This window comes from Patagioenas fasciata, chromosome 5 (assembly GCF_037038585.1).
Source record: "Patagioenas fasciata isolate bPatFas1 chromosome 5, bPatFas1.hap1, whole genome shotgun sequence".
In the NCBI taxonomy this organism is placed as follows: Eukaryota; Metazoa; Chordata; class Aves; order Columbiformes; family Columbidae; genus Patagioenas; species Patagioenas fasciata.
In genome coordinates this window covers 55,061,111-55,077,360 of record NC_092524.1, presented here as the reverse complement: position 1 = coordinate 55,077,360, position 16,250 = coordinate 55,061,111, and the positions used below count along the sequence as shown (strand labels likewise).

General features: G+C 35.5%; 1 protein-coding gene across 4 annotated transcripts in view; it reads right to left on the bottom strand.

The window, feature by feature from the left end:
- Window positions 1-16,250, bottom strand: part of PPP4R4 (protein phosphatase 4 regulatory subunit 4) — a 66,882-nt gene that overhangs the window by 29,971 nt on the left and 20,661 nt on the right. For all 4 annotated transcript variants that reach the window (XM_065840059.2, XM_065840060.2, XM_071809591.1 and 1 more), the window contains exons 3-6: window positions 11,261-11,363; window positions 5,383-5,530; window positions 4,613-4,686; window positions 2,364-2,470 (exon numbers count right to left, since the gene is read on the bottom strand). In XM_065840059.2, coding sequence (XP_065696131.1) covers window positions 2,364-2,470; window positions 4,613-4,686; window positions 5,383-5,530; window positions 11,261-11,363 — 432 coding nt within the window. The remainder of the gene's footprint in view (window positions 1-2,363; window positions 2,471-4,612; window positions 4,687-5,382; window positions 5,531-11,260; window positions 11,364-16,250) is intronic.

Here is a 16,250-nt window from a genome sequence, read left to right as displayed (position 1 = left end):
TACATCAGACACAAATATGTGCTATAAAGAAACAGAAAAATGATAATTTACAACCATTATAATTTACTCATAATTCATGGGGGTTTTTGTCTGTTTTTTAACTACAAAAATAGTAAGTAGGCTTAGAGATGCTGCCCTCATTTAATAACCATCTTCAGGACAATTTTTGAAGAGCCACTGTGAGAATACAAGGAACTATATAAATGGAAGTGCAATTCCCAATTAATTGCCTCTGATACGTTATCTTTGGTATGCATGTCTCAGCAAAGAGATATTTGGGAAGAAAGTAGAAAATTATTTTCAGATTAAAAGCTTCAGTACTGCAATGTCTTTATGCAAGTAGAGCCAAGTTTTCGTGTTAAATCAATGGCAGATACAAAACGCGATTTTGAATTCCGTTTAAATAAAAACACATACTACAGCTTGGCAGAATCAGTCATTGTGTTGCCTGTCACTGCCCAAGATGCTGTCATGAGTGTTCATAAAATATCTCTGTCCAAATCCTTATGCTGTTGCAAAACTCAAGAGAAATAATATGAAGCCACAGAGAAGCAAATTTTCAAGGCAGTTTGCACAGCCTCCAGTCATCCCAGTGAAAATTAATTTACTTCTTACAGGAAAATTTGGCCTCAAGTTTCAAAAATTGTACAAAGTCTTGGGAGTTTGGAATTTTAGAATACCTTGAAGCAGGGACTAGTTCCAAAAAATACTTGTTTTTAAATAGCTGTTAGAACAAAATGTAGAAAAACTAATATTCTATTCCAGGGTCAGGAGTTTTTCAACACTCTATATAAAAACCTGAGAGTCATATGAAATACAAAATAAAGGAGTTTAATTATAGTACAAATTTTGTGAGGAAAAATGGTGCCATTCTGAAAAAGAACATGACGATACACTTATATATTGCCTGTTCCTGAGGCCAGACATGTCTCCTGAGCCTATACCAAGACACTTCCTGCCAGAGGAATGGAGTGTGCCATGAATCTTAGTCTGACGTGTTCTCAATCTGTGGTTCCAGGTCTCTTTTCAGCCCTCTGAACTGCACTCAGAGGCCTCTGTCAGAGAATCAGTATGTCCCCAAAAATTCTCAGTGATCTTGTTAACATGTAGCTTCCATACAGACATGGTGTGACTATCTGTTCACTGAAATGAGGGGTTTCCTATTTTTGAAGAGCAAGGAATTATCTTAAAGAAACCAACAAGAGAACGTACAAATATTTGAATTTATAATGGATAACACTATTATAATTTCCCATAAGGTTCCAAATGATCTGGAAATTCACTTAATTTTCATGAGAATTTAACACTAAATAAATAAAAGCAATTGTCATTCTGTCAGAATTCTACAAATTTTGAAGATAAAGATTTGAAGGCTTTAGTAACAGTCTCAAAAAATACTACTTTACCACGCATGTACAAGAAGTGTAGTCTACATCAGAAATGAAAGCATAGCTAGCTTAGTTTTGTTTGCTTCTAGTTCTTTTTCATTGAAGAAAAAAATTACAATTCAAAGACATTTATTCCTAAATGTCTTGTCACATGCTCCTGTTGTTCACCTTTTCTGTTATGCTGAATTCTTGCATTTCAGGGCAGATAAAAATCACTACCAGAGCAGACTTCCTCAGTTAGGCATGGTTTCTGTGCATTTACTAGCCCTCAGTGGATTTCTTTTATAATGCCAAATCACATGTGGTCAATTGCCTGGATAGGAAACAATTTGGTGAAACGGTCCTACTATCCTAAGACTGGAAAAACTGTCCAAAGAATGTACCACACCAACTGCTTTGGGTACATAAGCTATTCAGATTTACTTTCATCACCAGTTCCCTCTTCTGTACCATTGTCCAAACCCACAGATACTGAATCTAAGAGGTGGATAATATCTGGCAACAAAAGTGGCTCCTGATACATCTCCATATAATTAAGGATAGTAAAAATATATATATATATCTATGTGTTAAATTTGGTTAGACAAATTTAGGAACAGGATTCTTCTCTTTATGACAAGAAACTAAGGTGATGAAGTTGTGTTTTCTCTCCGCAAACTACAGAGAAATCCACCGCTTGGCTTACTTCCTGGTAATGAAAACAATACAGAAGAACAGAATGAAAATGGAACCCATTCAAGCCTGTGGAAGAACATGCAAATAGAAGTTATAAACTGATGAGCATCAGCAAGTCTGAATATGCCAGTTACATAACGAACTTTTTATTGTTAATTAATATCCAGATATAGGGATCTGTAAAAAGAAAGCATTTAATTTTTTGCAATAAAGTCTACTTTTCTCATAGTAATTTTTGCCCACTAAGAGAGAAATACTGGTATATACTGTGGAATGAAAATATATGTACAGTTTACTTACATATGGGGTTCAAATTTGTTAGCTAATTTTCCCATGATTTTACAACTAACTAAGCGGGACTGAAGTGATTGAGAAAGCTGTGCTTTGGAAACAAGTGGATTCAGGATCTATATCAAAGAAAAAAAGAAGAAATGCAAAGAAAATAAATGTGAGCAGTGAATATTTTATTCCCCTTCTTATAAAAACTATCTAGCAAAACACATCCCAAATGTCATCTGCCTCTTTCATGGAATTAATCAGTACTAACAACAATAATGCCTATGTACACTAAAAGTCTATTGGAAACCTGTATTTAATATTCAGCACTAATTATAGCATGTTAAACCCACATCTTGGCCCAAAGAGCAGTTTATGATTCAAATCACAGCCACAGTTTTACATCTGTCTACTTGTGTCTTTAGTTTGAGACTAAGTCGTATATGAATATTTATAGCTATTAGCTGGTAATTTTCACAAAAGTTGTTAAATATGTTCCTGCACAAGAAAAAAAAAAAAAAGAAAAAAAAAAGCAGAGAAAGCCTCTCTGAGGTTATTTCTTATAAGTTGTCCCAGGAAAGACCACTTGTGATGTAAAGTTTTGAGGCAATGATCCCTCTTGATTATGCATACTTCAGGGATCTGTAGGGAAGAGGTTTCATTTCCTTATAGACACAGAAAACCTGCATCTTTATTGGAGCTCTACTGTCATTTGTTGCATTACCTCTGTGGTGCCACAAACAAAGAAAGGCCCACAGAACACTGTATTTAGATACATTCCTTTTTGCCCAGAAATAATCACAGAAAACCAGGTGTCAGCCCAAGAGGAACATTACAGAAAGGTATCTTCTGGAGTCTGCCACAGTTCCTCACTCAGTCTCTTTGGCAGAGCTCCACAAAAGGATAATATATACGGCAGGAAATTTAAAAAAAAAATCTGAAATAATTTTTCTCCTTCTCTTACCAGCTGAAGTTTTGAGGTAAGAGAATCTTACCACCGCAAGGACAAATAGATCACCCAGATGGGAACTGGTACTTAAAGTATGCTTCTAACTATAACTCTGCATAAAAAAAATGTCATTAATATACAAAACTCTCTATCATTTATTTGTTCTTTGAACTATAACAGCAAACACACCGTGTCCAGTAACACTAACTCCAATCACTGACCTAGACGCAGCCTCTCCCATGACACTGGGTTAGGCTGACCTGACACACACACACCTTTCCTTATGTCCTTGAAGTCTGTGATTGTTTCACAATTTTTACTTCCAAAAAAGTTTAATAACTAGAATACTCCAAGTTTTCTTATACAAAGATCGTTCAAGTAAGAAGAAAGCCCACTTTTCAGATTCACGTTTCTGCTGAATCAGCACTGCTTGATCAGTTGTGATCTTCCCAAAGCAAATTTTTGTGGAAACTTTTAAGTATGTTTCCAGAGACAGATCAGGGGAGAAACTCCATCTTCTTTAAATGGCATATTTAAAACTATATTACAATTAATTTTTGGAGGTTACTAGAATAACTATTCTTTTTTTTTTCCAATCCAACTTTTCACCCTTGAGATTATTTTTTATACAGTGCTGGATTTTGATTACCCATTATTTTTAAAGTGTTTTTTTATACTACACAAAAAATCATATATGTAAATCTCCATAATGTTTTATATTAAAAATGGAGTAAATATGCCTCTTGCAAATCTTTTAAACTTAACAATGAACTATGAATACTCAAAACAAAACTGAATAAAATAGCTGAGTAAAGGGGAATGACATGATGACTTAGTGACAGATTTACTTCCTCTTGCTTGAGCTACACAGTGAAAAATTAAGAGTGGTGGCAGGGCATTAGATTTTTGTTCCATCAAGAACAACTGAAACACAAAATGCAATTGACCTCCTGCATTAAGTCCCATTTAGCAGAAATCAGAATTTTAGCCTGGTAGCAAACAAAACTTAGTTATTTCATGAAGACAGAATGAGATACTATCCTGTAACCCAAAACCATACACATGAAAAGACATGACTAAGTGCACTGGAAGTGTTACAGTAAATAGTCTTTATTTGCTAAAGAACACTTAAGTTTTTAAAGGCAACCTTTCTGTCTCCCCTTTTTAGCACATTCCTTTCTTACAGTATGTGCCACAAGCATTGCTGTTTTCACAGGCACAGAACTGCCACAAATCTGTCTGAAGTGAATGAGATTTGCAGGGCACTATAATCTTACAAAATATTACTAATTTGTTGTTAGTATAGGTGAGAGACTATTATTACCTCATGTCTGACGGTTTCTTTTGGTAAAGCTTCTATTACAGCAAGAAGAGTTTCTAGCCATGCATTGCTGACTCCTATCAGAAAGAAGAGGGTTATATATGTTATGTTGTTCATATAACGAGTATAACAAAACACACATCACTTTTACAAAATTAGTTCTCATTTTTTAATTGCATCTCTTCAAGGAGTTATATATCTAAAAGTCACTAGGTTAACATTCAAGACTTCAAACACTCGTTAAGTAGTAGAATAGGTGAGAAGCAAATTCTTCCCCCATTTCTTTTACTTTTGAATTCTGGTAGAGGAAAATAATTATCCTGTTTCATTTGAAAAGACAGTTTCTGTCATTTAGAAGCATATTGTTTTCTTATGCCCACTTAAACTTTGTAGTTTTACAACAGGTCCTTTTTTCTTTATATCTTAAAAATAGTGTCAAAGAAGTTAAGAAAAGCTAATCATTACAGAAGAAATGTCAACCATTCTTGCTCTGTTTTCTCAGCCACAGAACTCTAGTACTTCAATAGAAGCTTGGACTCAATAACAACTTTGGCATTTAGTCCTTCAGACAAAATGTTTTTCTTTGCTTCAATCAGAATTATGTTTAAATATCAGTATGGAAGTGGTCAGCATGCAAAAACCTTTTAATTCATGCAAGGCTAGATATCAAGTACCAATAATTGCACTCACTGCTTTACACAATATTGTACAGTCACTAAGGAAGCAACACGTATAGAAGTAACCAGTCACCAGCACAGCTGCACAGCCCTGACCTGCATCTCTGTGTTCCAGGTGCTGGAGAATGATGTGTAGGAAGGAGTGGGAGTACGTATGAATGGACACCAACTCCTCTTGCAGAACCGTCAAAAATGAAACAGCAGCTGTTAACTGCATTTCCACTCCTGCAACATGTAGCACCTCCTGTATAATTACAAATCATATCAATTTAGAGCATGAGGTAATAATGTACTGAAAGAATATTCAAATATTTACATCCACTTTTAAGAGTGAATATGCAACAACCTGGCTAAACTACAATATCGGCTGTAAAAATATTTTCTCTTAACAGCAATTACTCGGAGATATTCAAATCTCTTCTACCATGGCATTAACTTTTAAAGGAGAATAAAGTTAATTGTAACATTTTTGGTGACTTCCAGCTTCATTAATACATATGTGTGGATTTTTCTGATTTACAAAATGAGATGTAAAAACAGACAAGCCAACAATTGTACTTCTGTTGTTTATGGACATGAATTAAAAATAAGTATTTCATTCATCCAGTGAATGATACAAAAGTAGCAGAAGGCAATTTAGATTTCATCCCTTGCCAACTGACATGCAACACAGATAAAAATGTATATGTGTATATACATATAGTTGTAGTCTTAAAAATAAAGCAAGATGTATGAGAACATTTATGCAGGTAACTCAGCATTTATTAGTACTTAGCTTTAATATTTAAGAATAAAACAATTAGGCTGTCTTTAAAAACATCAGATCAAAAGTTAAACAAAAGTAATACAGGAATGAAATATTACTAGATTTTTTGAATGAAACAAAAAAAAATTTCAGATTTATATACATACCAAACAGATTGCAGGATGCAATCTATGACATAGTATTCCTTGTAAATATGTACATACCAGCTAGGTGAAAATTCCACTTGTTTACTTCTCTAAATGTATTCCATGACAAAATAAAGTGCACTATTCTACCACTAAAGCACTACACTCAGTGGTTCAAAACTCAGTTTAAAGCCCATACTTTCTATTCAATACTTCATAAATGTCACTTTGTTTCTTTTTCTGAAGTGCGTGAAATAAACAATGTTTTCTCAGATCACATATTAAACCAGAAGCTGACCTTTTTTTTTTTTTTAAATCAACCTAGTCCAGATTAAGAAAATATCCACTATGCACCTAAGTATTATGTAGAATAGGAATTATGCAGAAAAAATGCAGTTTGCAGAGAACATCTGAGAAATTTAGTAGATCGAGCTTACTTCAAAGTAAAACAACATGAAGTTTTCAATACACAAATATGAACCAGTTCATGTGTGCAAATGTGTAATTTTTAGTTTATGTGATTTCAAAGAGAATCATTAATTATCTCTAATGAGCTGTCTCAATTTACAGCTCTGTATATTTGTAACAGCATTCTCTGTGCCCTGACATCCCCAAATGAAAAAAAGGAACAGCATGGTTCAGTTGTAATAAAATATTTGCATTCAATAGCCATGGAAACCATCCTCTTGTATTTCCACAGCCTGTCTCTGGCCTTGTGCCTCCATTGCTATTACAACAGCCACAGCTAAGAATTAAGGATACCCACCAGTTTCGTAACTTGAATGTTTCTGAGATCAGAATATCTGCGCATACTGTTCTGGGATTTTGGCCTACATTGGTTCAAAAATACATCCCCAAAATAACCAAAAGAACTATCTATGCACTGAAGATGCTAAAACACCACTGCAGATCAGAACATAATGCAGCTGAATTCAATTTTATGTATGTATTTGCTCTGTATGCAATGCAAACAGGGTTACTTACCATCAAATAAAGTTTCCAAATAGTCTCCTCCACAGATCCACACAACTCTGCATAACCATGTGTGTGAACACATTCTCTGGATGTGCCTCCTCATGGACCTCGGGAGACATTGAAATGTAAATTTCTAGACTGCTAACACGCCTGCCTGCATTGACGTTTGCACTCAGAACCGTACAGTTCCACACAGGAAAACATACGGGTCTCCCCTTCTCATGCCAATTTCACTGAAGTCAAGTGACTTAAATATACTTAATATAAATATATTTTCCTGTCTATCTTACTCAGACAAGCATTTTAATGGAATTCAAGGGCACTGACATGTTCTAGAACTATCCTAATGTCTACAAGTAAAACTCAGGCACCAAAGCTTGCAAAATTTAGAAAGCCTGGCTTATTCCATGAATTGGAAAACAGAAAATTCACCTCTACTTTAATAGACTTATGTCCTGCAGCAACAGATTTCTCTTGAAAGAATGCTGCAAGCAGAGACACAGTCAATTGTTTTAGTAACTGATGGCATGCCAGAAATCTTTATTTAGGAATAGAAAGACACAGAAATAATGGAGATTACAGAAACTCTAAGATACAATGAGGTTAGACCTTAAAAATCAATGTGAGGTGTAAGATGGTGAAAATCAGTCCACTTCTTCTTAAACTATAAAATCAACTGTGGGGAAAAAAAAAGGCTTTCAAGGGGAGACTGATATATTAGGGAAAAAAGTAACTGTGATGAGTTTGGAACTAATCAGACAGAACCAAAGGAGGTTTGATGTTTACGCTTCACAAGAGTAGCCATAGTTTTCTACAATCACAGCATTCGGAAAAATCTCTTTTTAGTCAATGAGACTGACACCTGCAATCTCCATCCACTGCTCCCAGTGGCAGTGTCCAAGGATGGACAACAGGAAGAATACAACCAACATCATTTGAGAGAAACCATTTGGTGCGCTACCAGAAATGCTGAGAAGAATGTCTAAGCCTTCCCTAAACCTGCATTTCAATGACTTCCAAGGTTCATGAGGAGGTGCATGCAGAAATCCAGAGAGTGGGGATCTCTATGCAAAAGAACGCGTACAAGGATGTCACTTCCTTTTAACTGTACAATTTTTAAAAATATTTCATAATCTCATTCCTTAATTACCATCTAAATGATATACAACATATATGTTTTTCTAGTGTAACCAAAATACTGACACTCAATTTAATAATTAGTTAGATCTGGCATGTTTATTGGTGTATTGTATGTTTTATTTTGCTCATCTCAGACCTGAAACACTTATGTCAAACATATAACGGGTCTTTGATATAATTTTTATTTAATTAGGTTTTAAGGACTGATAAGCAATTTGCATATACCCAGCTCTGATAAAAACAGTGTTTATTTTTGCTTTTGGGTTTCTTCAAGTATGTTAAATAAGTACACTGTTTTCTGTTCCCAGTTATATGGTGACAATACTTTCAGATAAATAACACCCTGAAACTACTGTACAGTTCATTTTTCATGTGCAAATTTGAATTCAAAATGATTTTTCCTAACCTACAGAAGGGAAACCAAGTGCAGTAATTTAAGTAAGCTTATTTCCCTGCAATACCAGAATATATTTGCAAGACTTTAACCACAGTTGAGTTCGATTATGCCTTTATATATAACAGTTTCCATTAGAGGACTATTCTTCCATAAATAAAAGGATAAGAAAAAAAACAATAGGCCAAATACTGTTAAAAGTGCAGTGAACCTGGGTACAAAAGAACTGTTCTTCTATTAGAAATTGAATAAATATTAGATAACGGACCACCATTGAAGAACCTGCTTCATAAGAGTATATCCACAGAAAGAAATTTAGCTTACATACATTCCAGAAAGTTTTAATCGATAAAGATTAAACCTTAAAGGAACACTTAGATTTAGACTGACCTAATTATATTTCGCTCTTTTTCCCCTGCCTTAAGCATATTAAGTCTCATTTAATTTATCGTCTAGGAAAGCATTCTATTTGGATTTAAATGACACTGAAAGATGAAAAACACGCCACTTTTCTCAGTTGCTCAAAGATTGATTAGATTTATTATTAAAATTGTCTGCTTCATTTCTAATTTTGTCTTCAATTCCTAATTCTTCTTTCTTCATATACTGTTTTCAGTTGAATGTCCATTATTATTATTATGCAGGAAGACACTTAATAAAAAGTAATTAAGTACCACCTGATCTATGCACACAGAGCTCCAACCCCCAACTCCAGCTTCAAATATCACCATATTTTCCACGCCCTAGGCTCTGATCATCCTTTTAATTCTTTTCTCCATCCCTATATAAAAAACCTAAGACTAGAATAAAAAAAATGCATTCCCATATTAACTTTTAATTAAAGACAGAGAGTCAAAGACTACCACTTCTATACCGCCTGGCAAATAAGTGTAAAAAAAAAAAAAACAACAAACCAACCACCAAACCCCAGTGTCTCTTATTACTTCTTCATTTCAAGAAGGACTCTCCTCTCAAAGCAGAAAGACAAGAGACCCAAATGGATTCAGTATGCTAAACCCTTTTTCTTGAAGCCAGTACATTGGTTTAAGAAAGAATGCATTATGAAGGTCAGAATAACCCACAGTAGTAACTGTAGAAACTTGGTGTAAATTAAAAGGTTTGCAATTACTTTGTAACTTCAAGTCATTATTTTTCTCAAAGATTCTTTTTTATACACATATGTATTTAAACAAAATGCCTCTTGACCTGCACCTTTTAACACAGAACGTGATAACTACAAGTACTTTAAAGTCTATACTAGCCCTCAGTTCTGAGGACAGCTATTTCTTGGCCATTTGCTGAACTAAAATAATTAGACAAAAGTTGGAACAGGTCCTCTTAAGAAACAGGAGCCTCCTGGGATCACAGAAGTTTCAGGAAATAATATGAAATTGAAAGGTGATGCCTGTTATTCACAGAATTACAGAATGGCTGAGGTTCAAAGGGTCCTCTGGAGGTAGTTTTGTCCAATCCTCCTCCTCAAGCACGGTGACCTAGAGGCAGAACATGTCCAGACAGCTTTTGAACACCTCCAAGGAGAGAGACCACTCCCTCTGTGGGCCATCTGTGCCAGTTCTCGGTCACCTTCACAGAGAAAAAGTGGTTCCTGATATTCAGAAGGAACCTCCAGTGTTTCAGTTTGTACCCACTGCCTCTTGCCCTGTCACTAGGCACCACTGAAAAGAACCTGGCTCCATCCTTCTTGAATCTTCCCTTCAGGTATTTCAGAGAATCACAGAATGGTTTGGGTTGGAAGGGCCCTTAAAGATCATCTAGTTCCAACCCCCTGCCTTCCACTAAATCAGGTTGCTCAACGCCCCATCCAGCCTGGCCCTGAACACTTCCAGGGATGGGGCCTGTTCCAGCACCTCATCACCTTCATGGTGAAGAATTTCTTCCTTATATCTAATCTAAATCTAAACTCTTTCAACTTAAAGCCATTACCCCTTGTCCTATCACTACATGTCCTTGTAAAAAGTCCCTCTCCAGCTTTCTTGTAGGCCCCTTTTAAGTACTGGAAGGCTGCTAGAAGGTCTTCTCAGAGCCTTCTCCAGGTTAAACAATCCCAACTATCCTTTATACAAACAAATCTGTATGGAAAATGAGTGTATAACATTACATGACCAGCATGAATCTACCACAGCTAGCAGTGACTTATTAAAACTCTGGAGGGCAGCATGTGAAACTTCAGCCAGCTAAAAGTATACTTTCCTGGATAGCAGCATGAAAATCTTAACGTTTGGATGGAAGGTGACTGAGAACATAAAAATGAACCACTGTGGTCAGCGGGTCCTCAAAAAGAGTTCTCAAAAAGCTGACAGAACACTGGTAAATCTTGAGAATATGTAAATACTATTAATTCTGCTTTCTTTTCCTGTTGTAACATTTTTTAAAAAAATATATAATACCTGCAATACTTCATAAATTCAGTGAATTAATGTGGAAGATCTACTAGACATACCTCTCACAGAGAGCGACTTCGCAATAAAAGTGGGATTTTTTTTTTTTCACTTTTGCTAAAATACTTTTACTGGCAGGAAAAGATACATTCAGACCTCATCACGTACAACTTACTCTGATTTTTGGTAAAACTCGACGAAGTGTTTCTGCAGGATTCTGTCGCATCAGGACTGGAAGATTTGCCACCACACTTGTTCCCTGGATATCCTGGCCAGAACTTACAAAAATATATACATACAATATATTACTCTCTAGGATGGTTACAAGCTCACAGTTTTCATTTAAAAAAACAAACAAAACACAAACTACCTAGGTTATTCATATAATAAGTCAAGAGAGGCATTACTTTTTTATATAATATGTAGTAGAAAACAACATTGAAACAATATCAACCATAAAAGCCTTAATACATCATTTCTAATATAGAATGTTCTAATTTTTAGTGTAGCTTTGGAAAAAACAAAATGTTTGAAAGATCTTTTCAGACAGGATTATCAAGGCAGTGGTTTCATGGAAGCTTCTATATTATAACAATACAAGTAAAAAGTACACTCATACAACATTTTAACAGAAATCTACAATTTTTTCCCCTTTTTCTAAGGAAAACAGTCAGATGTATACTCAGATGTATATTGACAAACATGACTAAAGAAGGATGGAAAAACTTGGTTAGGCTACAGATTTTGTACATTTCTCCTCATCCCGTTTCTTTCAATGGTACCCTGCAATTGAAAAAGAAAAAAACAGCAGGATGGGAGGGAAATCGTAAGCAGCAATGAAGAAAAGGCATAAGATGAAAACAAAAGCTACCCAAGTGGATAAACTTCTAGAATGGAATCAGAAAGAGTCTGGTTGCCAAAATAAAAAATAAAACTAAACATTACCACAATCTTTTTTCCTGTTTAAATGCATAAAATCCATTTTGCTAAGCAAATTCAGATTTGTTCCAACAGCTAAGCAACTTCTTTTTAAATAAGCACACAAAGCTCAACTGTACACATGCAAGCACTTCTATTAGCATGGCATTGCAATTAAATGTACAATATCATTATACATATCATTTTAAGAGAAAATTATAGTAAAACTAGTTTTAAATACTTCCCTATACCACTCCCCATCCCCTCATCTCTCCAAGTTTTTTTAGTGAAACATATGAGCTCAAGAAGAGGACTAGGTACATAAATTGGTCACAGGACAGTAGATATGCGCAACCACCTTCCATTTTTGTTCTGTCTCTAAAATATATTAAGGAATTCACAGTTAAGATGCAAAGCCTTCCTGAAGCATTCAGAGCTGGAAAGATCTTTACTCATTCCATTAATGCTCTACACCATCATCAACATTAACATCTTCCAGAAGATCAAATGAAATTGTAGGTACATTCAAGCAGGTCAATTCAGATCCATTTTGTTAAATGCATACAAATGTGCTTTTAAAAAAGAGGATTTGTTTGTATAATAAACAAGAGGCAAAAGTAAAAGCTTTGGTTAAAATCAACAGCAAACAAAATACCCCAACAGAAATATTGTAATATCCTACTATAAAGATTTTTTCTTTGCACTCTATAATTTCCCAGTGAAAATATTCAAACAACAATTATGTATCACCATTAACCTACTCATGTTTAGCCAACTGCAATTTTAGTGTATTTTTGAAATAAAGTGTTCTTCACTATCCTCACAAAGATCGTTTTTTGTGTTAGAAGGCAGTAAATTCTGGAAGATTAAGTACAGGCTGAGAGGCAGGAATTCAAATCCTTTTTGCAAGGTGGAGAGTTATACACATCTCAGTTCACTTCTGTGTAAGGTTTCCATTCAGCAGATGGGTGCAATTATCTAACTCACCAACTACAAGTTAGCCCTCTGTATAAGGGTCTTCACATTAGAAAACCTCTGCCAAACAAAAACTTCCCCTTCCAAAAAGCGTAAATCTTGCTATGGCAGATATGTCTCATTTTTTGGACAGAATAACAGAAAGTGCCTCTCATTTGAAAGCACGTGTCTAAAGCCTATATCCTGGAAGTAACCTAATCTTAGATTGCGTGTGTCTGCCTCTAAGATAATTTTACTTCAAAATCAATGAAAAGAAACAGGACTCAATAAAGAGCAATTTATCTCAGTCTAAAAAGATGAGATGGAGAGTGTCCCAAAGTGCCTGTTTCCCTCTACCACCTGTAAAGGCGGACATGAAGACTGGCCCTCCTGCATGTACCTGCAGGGGTAAGGAAATGATGGGTCCTGCCCACAGCAACAACTTCAAGTCCTTAGTCCATGTTGATGAATGCAAGTAGTCACATTTGCTTCTCACCTAGTAATATATTAGGATCATTGAATATTTCAAATTGGAAGGGACCCATAAGGATCATCGAGTCCAACTCCCTGCTCCACACAGGACTACATAACACTAAATCGTATCACTAAGAGCATCGTCCAGAGGCTCCTTGAACTGTGACAGGCTTGGTGCTGTGACTCTGCAGAGCCTGTTCCAGGGGCCGACCACCCTCTCAGTGAAGAACCTACTGTCCTACTGTCCAATCTGAACTTGAATTAACATCTTTGGAAATGCTTGAGTTATAATAACACATAAATCATACAACTATCTTGGGACAAAATTAAACATTCCTACTTCCTGGAGTTCCACAGTAATCAAGAACGATCCATCACAAACTTAGTCATGGCAACAACTGTTTTACATGGGTGCTACACACCACTAATGCCAGGTATTTTTGCCTAGTTTTTTGTGTATTTTTTAATGGGCTATATACACTTTAATATTACAAAGATAAGAACCCAAACAGAAGAGTTATCACAAATTCTAAGATGAGTAACAAGTGAGCAGAAAGCTGCGAACACTGCACTGAGGTTATCACACGTTGCTGCCATTAGGACTGCAACATTCTAACTCGCTAAGCACAATCTGGAAATCATTCCCAAAGCAGAGACTTCACCTTTATTGTGTTACACATTTACAACAATAAAAAGCGAACAAAAACTACAGCTGGGGGTGGAGCTCGCCACAGATGTAAAACAAATACACTGAAATTCACAATATCACAGTATAATAACAAACACTTCAGAAAAAAACAACAACAACAAAAAAAACTCGACGGGCTGAAAAAAAATTAAGATACACAATGTCAAGGTCAAGAGCAAAACGCTTGGCAGAGCATAAAAGCAATCACTTTTTTCCTGTATTTTTTGAATATGGGTTGTATTTTTCTCTTCATATATACCTTACTTTAGGAATATGGAAAATTACTAATCCAATACTGCATGTTTTTTAACTACAGTGTGTATACTAACTGAAAAAATGTATCAGTATTTTTGTAGTTTTTTAATCTACTACAGATGTAAAATTAAAGTGATGTGTTTTTCACAAAAAGTATTAGGAACCAATTTTCTGGCTAGTTACCATAGACACCTCTCTATAATTTTCAAATGTTGTCTGTAAACACAAGAATGTTGACAAGTTTTGACAGGGCAAAGCTACACCAAAACCCTTTTTAATGCCATTCAAAACCAGCAAGAATGAATGAGAATGCAGAATTTCATAAAATTTTAGTATCATCATCCCTTCAGTCTTTTTGGTATACATGTATGTGCACGGTCAATAAAACACGTTTCCTGATAACGTATAAACTCAGTAAAAGGACAGTATTCTGCTAATTACTGAAAACTGACTTAAATTAATGATTAATAACTGATCTATTTACAGCTTGCAATATTTTTGCAGAATTCAAAACCAGTTTGTTATCTAATTTAAAACCATGAATACTGAAGCCTTTCATGGTTACGGAAGATTTCTCTGATTGTCGCATACTAGTTCCAACAAAGCTTTAAAGCAGAACTGAGGAACCTAGAGCTCCCAGAGCGGAAAGAGTCACCAGCTGGATGAGGCCCAAAACTTCTTATGATACGACTTGCAAGGAAAAGATATGTACCTTTGTATTGTTCAGCAATAATGCAAAATGTCAAGGTAACTTGGAGAAGCTATTTAAATGAAAACTTCATTCACTTTGTATCAAGATGGAAGCAATCCTAACTGGTAAAAAATGCAATCAAAATGCAACCTTTATCCATCAGAAATGTAAAGAAAATGGGAGCATTTCCCTTTAAACGAGAAACGCTCAGTATCTGGCTTGCTGCCAATTAAGAATGTGAAACAGGAGGCATTTCAACACCTACACAGCCTGTAATTTTCCAACTGTGGAAGATTTTTCTTATGTTTCTACCAAAGAAGCTGCACCATAGATTTTCTTTAAATATTAAAGACTTCAGGATTATAGTGAATTACTGTTAAATGCTCAGATTTATACATTTTTGTACTAATAAATATGTTAGAACAAATGCTAAGTCTTTTCTTCATAGTCACGGTAAGCTTAATGTAAGCGAAGTGCTATTCCTTTATTAACAGTGCTAACTATAGAAGAACTCAACACAGCCCTATACTTAGAGGCAATTTAGCTCAACCTCTTTTGTGCCATCAAAATCCATATAGATAATACAATTTAAATATAAAACTTCAGGATTCATCTTGTGATTTCATCCTATAGGAGATCCCAGTGACTTTACAATACTGGGAATCCTCAGCACTCACACCTGAGCACTCCTGTCCCAACACCTGCTGGCTTTGCAAGCCCAGCTGTGGTACCAGAGCTGTTCTGGCTATACAGTGCATTGAAGAACTGGCACTCATCAAGCCTAAGTGCAGCACTAAGCCTCTCCCTCTAGCCCCTGAATTTGGCTTTACTTGTTTTTTCTACCCTTAAAAAATGAAGTCTACATCACATTTGACTGCCTTGAGACTAGAGTAAACCCTCCTAAAACCATTCACAAACTTATGAAGGGCAAAAAAGTGACTAGGAGTAGCCAGACTGAATTTGCAAAGGGGAAGACATGCCTGACCAACCAACCTGACAGTTTTCTATGATGAGGTAACTGCGCTGGACAGCAGAAGTTGTTTAACTTATTTTAGCAAGGCTTTTGACATCTTCTGCCATAATATCCTCATAGATAAATTGATGAAGTACAAGCTAGATAAATGGAAAGTGATGTGGACTGAAAACTGGCTGAACTATCGAGCTGAAAGGGTTGCGATCAATGGC